The sequence below is a fragment of the Alexandromys fortis genome, unplaced genomic scaffold, assembly GCF_014885135.2.
Source record: "Alexandromys fortis isolate MF-2015 unplaced genomic scaffold, M_Fortis_MF-2015_v1.1 scaffold_1218, whole genome shotgun sequence".
NCBI classification, from domain to species: Eukaryota; Metazoa; Chordata; class Mammalia; order Rodentia; family Cricetidae; genus Alexandromys; species Alexandromys fortis.
In genome coordinates, this window is record NW_026069082.1 from 4,553 (window position 1) to 9,903 (window position 5,351).

A 5,351-nucleotide genomic window follows, 5' to 3' on the forward strand; every position below is an offset into this window, starting at 1 on the left:
ATGCGTGTTTGAGATAGGAGAGCGCTCACCCCATTGACTACCATGAACTCACCTTTCAGCTTGTGTTAACTTTGGGTCGCGAAGGCACAGCTGGTAGCATTTACTCTCACCTGTTTGCTCTTCCTCATCGTGTCACCTGGGCCCCTACCTCTGGTTACCTTTTAACTTAACAGTGATAAGCCTGACACCGTTCTTGAGGTTTATTTTCACCTGTGACAAGCAGTGACAATCACTTTGAGGAACGACTGCTGAAATGATGGCATTTGAAAGTTTGCACTGTCTTCTCTGAGGACTCTGCTGCCTTCCCCAGTTCCCTAAGGCAGTGCTTCTCAACCTTCCTAGTTTTGGGACCCTTTAAATACCGTTTGTCATGTTGTGGTGACCCCTAACCGGGACATTATTATTATTGTCGCTATGGATTGTAATGTAAACATCTGTGTTTTTTAATGCTCTTCGGTGACCCCTGTGAAAGGGTCATAATGCTCCCCGGGGTCGTGAGCCACAGGTTGAGAACCACAGAGCCTACCCCAGCCATCAAGCAGAGGCGCAACTTCACCTGGAGGAGAGCCCCACCTCAGTGGTTAACCAGCTCAGGTGGTTAGCGTGGGTCTGTAGCTGTATTAGTTATTTCTCTCGCTGCTGTACTCAAATACTTGGCAAGAAGCAGGTGAAAGCAAGAGAAGTTTATTGTCTTTGCCATGGGAGGGGATACAGTCTATTGTAGCAGGGAAGGCCTGCAGGCAGGCATGGCCTGTCGCTCTGCATCCATCTCAGCTGGGAAGCAGACAGAGGATGAAAAGTTGGCCTGGGCTGTGGAAGCACAGGACCGGATCCTGCTGTCTTGCTTCTTCCAGCCTCGTTCCACCTATGAAAGGATCCAAAACCTTCCCAAAGAGCGCCACCAGCCGATGAACGAGCATTCAGACATGTGAGCCCATATGTTCTAAACACTACATTCTGCCCCTGCCCACCATAGGCTCATGGCCACTACCTAAAGCAAACAATATCCATTCCAAAGTCAAAGGAATCACCGGTCTTTAACAGTTCAAACAGTGTTCAAGAGTACAAATCTCTCCTGAGCCTCAAGGCCTTCTCTTACCTGTGAGCCCCTGTAAAATCAAATGCTGGTTATAGATGATGGATATATATATATACACATTATGTCATAGTATGTAGATATATGTATATACAGGTATCTATATTCTACCAAGACACAATGGCACAGAGGAAATATGTGGACACAGCAAAGAAAGATCAGAGCAAACCAAGACTGAAATCCAGGAGAGGAAAGGCTGCAGCTTCTTGTCCATCATCTGGGGCTCCTTTGGGAACCCGACTGCTTCCAAAGGTCTGGCGTAGAACAGTCCCTCCAGCTGGGGTCCATGGAGTCCCTCTCTTGCGAGGACTCCACTCTGCAGCCACACCTTGTCTCGGGGGTTGGCCCATGCTCTTGGCATCCCCCACATCCTGGGGTCTCTGCTGCAAATAAGGCTTTGCCTCCACAGCTTTGCAGCAGCAACCCAGGGACCTCTAGTCTGGACCATGACCTGTCCCACTGCCTAGTTTCAGTGGCTTCATTGGCTCTTACCCAAAGCTATCATTGCCCAATATTTTATTTTATTTTATTTATTTTTTGTAAGCATTTTACTGTGCTTCCAAACGGGGCGGCAGGTGGAGTGTGTTGCCACACCACCTTGAGATGTCATATGTTCCCCAGGACTAAAAAAAAGCAGTAGCGTTCCCTGTCTGCCTTGGTGGTTCAGTACAGTCAGAGCAAATGGCCCTCTGAGGTGTTCTCTTTGAACAGCAGCCACCTTCAGCGGTGTTCTAACCCATGCCTCTCCTTCCTGACACAGTATCACTTTTCTACGTCACAGCCTTCAGTGGGCACGGAGTGCCCTCCTGGCACCTTTCCTACTCTGCCAGTATAGACCAGGAGGCCTCTCTGTGTTGGGGCTAATTCCATTCCCAGGGGCAGCTGTGTTTGGCTGTAACTTTGACCTCTTTTCTCTCCTTGACAGTCTGTGGTTTTCACACCTTTCTGCTCCACTCCTTGCTCTCTCTGCAGGCTTGGGTGAGAGCTTTGATAGTGACCTCCACACAGCCTGAGTGCTATCCTGTCCCTAAGGTTCTCCCAACAAACAAAGTAGCCCGCTGCTTTTGAATTCTGCATCCCTCACGTTCCCAGGACACAAGCAAAATGCAGCTAGGCTCTTGGCCAGAATTCACACAAATGGCCTCCAGCCCGGTTCCCAAAGGAGTCTTAGTCCCCTCTGAAACCTCACAAGCCGGGCCTCCTCGACTGCCTGGATTTCTCCCAGCATCCTGGTCTTCCAAACCCCTACCAGGAGGGCCCATGAAGCTCTCCCTTCAGCATTCTAGGCCCTTCCCAGGGCAAAGTTCTGAACTCTCCCAAGTTCCTGCCCCCAGACCACCTAGAAGCCCTGCATACCACATGGCCGGGTTCTTCCCAGCAGTGGCCTGGCCCATCCCATATCTCATTCTGCCTTGTTACTGTTCTCATTGCTGAAGAACAAGTAACCCCTCCTCCCAGTATAAAGGAGGAAGTGAGGAGGGCACATCCCACCTTGGTGGAGAAGGGAAGGTGTCAGCAACAAAAGCAGGGTCAAAGAGCAGGAGGCTGGCTGTTGGCATCTCACTGGTAGGCAGGGAGCAGCAGAGCAAGCACAGGAAGTGGGGCGGGGCTCCAAAGCCTCCTCACCCTTCCAGGTGACTCTCCTCCTCCAGGAAGGTTCCACCTCCTAAAGTCTCCACAGCCTTTCAATAGAATGCCACCAACTGGTGTCCACGAGTTCAAATGCATTGAGTCTCTGGAGGCCACTTCACCCCCAAAGCTCAACAGTCTCAAGGGTGGGAAAGTGCCAGATGTACAGTCCAGAGCACCTGCTGTGGCCAAGTGTCTGGAGCTCTAGGGGGCAGCACCCTGCCCTTCCTAGGGATAACAGGGCTGCTTGAGGTCCCCTCCCCCACTGCCAGCAAGGTGACCACAGTCAGTCCTTTTAACATAAAGGAAGCCACTGATCTCTCTCTCTCTCTCTCTCTCTCTCTCTCTCTCTCTCTCTCTCTCTCTCTCTCTCTCTCTCTCCCTCAGACAGCAGCCACTCTCTGTTCTGTTCAGGTTACTGCAGCCGCCATTAAATTCTCCTTTTCTCTGGTGGAGGAAGCTGTCTGCAGTGGGCCCGGCAGGGTCCTCTAGATGGTGATCCTGGAGAAGGAGACTCGCAGGTGGTGGTTCTGGCCTAGGGTGTGACCATGCAGCTCGACCAGAGCCTGGATGGCCTCCTCTACTGAGCCCATCCGGATCAGTGCCATCTTGCGGTCCTTTGGGAAGAACTTGAAGGCCTTGACAGAACCCCCGCTGCTGGAGAAGAGATTCTTGAGGTCTTCCTCCAAGACCGAGCTGGGTAGGTTGGAGAGGTGCAGGGTGGCCGAGGGTGGGAAGATGTTCTGGAAGTTCTTGGATCCGGGCTTCTTAAAGCGGTGCAGCGGGGATTTGGCATAGTCCTTGGTGAGGCCCTGGTCCTCCTTGCCCTCCTGGGGCAGCTTCACGCTCTGGTGCTTCGATGGCATGATGCAGAGAGTCTTGCCATACAGTTTGTGCCCGTTCAGGTGCCTCAGGGCCAGCTCAGCCTGGCCGCCATCAGCCATCTGCACTAGTGCGTTCTCCTTGTTACTGTACAGGATCTTCACCCGGTGCACATCGCCATAGGCACCAAACAGAATAAAGAGGCTTTGGGGTGTGACTTTCTCAGGGTTGAGGTTGGCAACCAGGAGGACAGCGTTTGCCACACCTGGGGAGCCTGAGCTGACGACTGGGCTCTCTGCTCCAGCTGCCGCTGCTGCCACAGCCGCTTCTGGTATGGCCAGGGGTGCCAGGACCTTACCCACTTCTGGGATGGCAAAGCCTGCAGTTTGGGGAATTGCAAATGTTTGCAGTAACCCAGTGCTTGCATATGGAGAAGCTGGGACCACGACAGGTGCATCGAACGCTATGGCCATGTTCTGGGCTGGCAAGGGTTGGCTGTCACCCGAGGGCAAGTCTGGGCGCGTGTAGTCACGGCTCCTGTCGTTGTTGTACATGACTGTGAGGTCAGTGAGCCCAGAGAAGGCAATGCGCAGTGTGCAGCAGGCGTCGTAGATGTTCTGCCCGTCCAAGAACAGCTTGGCACGCTGGGCACTCAGTGCGTCAGCATACTGTAACAGCACCTGGAACCGGCTGTTCTTACTGTATATGATGATTTTCAGAACTGTGCCAAACCTGGAGAAGAGCTGGTGCAGCACGTCCAAGGTCACACGATAGAAGTAGTTCTCCACGAGGATCCTGAGCACAGGGCTGTGCATGGCCACCACTGTCCCCGTGTCCACATCAGCGGCAGGGGCAGCCGAGGCCAAATCTGCTGCCCGATCTGAGTTCTCAGCTGGCAGGCCTGGCTGGGCACCCACCTGGCTGGAGGCACCTGCGCAGCCTGCCTGGGAATTCACCTGAGTGTGGTCGCCCTCCTGGCTGGGGACAACCACAAAGCTGGAAGCAAGGGCCTTGCTGGTGGCACCTGCCCTGCTGGAGGCCCAGGACCATTTGGAGGCACTCCTCTGCCTGGGCTCACCCTCCTGGCTGGAGGTACTCCCCTGCCTGGGTTCCCCCTCCTGGCTGGAGGTACTCCCCTGCCTGGGTTCCCCCTCCTGGCTGGAGGCACTCCCCTGCTTGGGTTCCCCCTCCTGGCTGGAGGCACCAGCCTGCCTGGGAGCACTGGCCTGCTCGTTGGATCTGCTCACCTTGAGTTCTTTGTAGCGGGAGAACTGCATGTGGACAGGCTGCCCACGCAGCACAGGAGTCATCCAGGTGTAGTAGCTGACCATGGTGTTGGCGGCCTCCTCCGTGCTCATCTCCATGAAAGCCTGGTTCTTGCCCTTCAGAAACAGTAGATTGGACACCTTCCCGAATGGCAATGCCAGACAGAGAACTTCTCTTTCGGTGACACTGCTTGGCAGCCTGTGGACGTGGATGACTCTGGACGGGCCCACAACACTCCTGCTATCCCTTTTGAGCCTCTTGCTGTCATTTCCTTTGGGTGCAGAGGGTGCGTTGCTGCTCATGACAGCGACTGGCTCTGGACAAAGGCAGAGAGAAGAGCTCCTGCGACCACAGCCCTCAACCAACTGCTGTGTGTAAGGAGCAAGAGCAGAATGGCAGGAGATGCAGTGGAGGGGAGTGAATAGCCCAGCCCTCCTTGTTTGATACAGTGTTGTCCCTGCTGTTGAACACTGAGACACTCTCCTCACTATTCTGGAGCATTCTCTGCTTCTATCTCTCTCGCGCTCTCTCTCTCTCT

General features: G+C 54.0%; 1 protein-coding gene across 1 annotated transcript; it reads right to left on the bottom strand.

Annotated features, from left to right (window-relative positions):
• Positions 1 to 668: 668 nt before the first annotated feature.
• Positions 669 to 5,345, bottom strand: LOC126496117 (polypyrimidine tract-binding protein 1-like). The gene has a single exon (XM_050133686.1). It carries the CDS (start codon positions 5,113 to 5,115, stop codon positions 3,214 to 3,216), a length of 1,902 nt encoding a protein of 633 aa, XP_049989643.1. The 5' UTR covers positions 5,116 to 5,345; the 3' UTR covers positions 669 to 3,213.
• Positions 5,346 to 5,351: the final 6 nt, after the last annotated feature.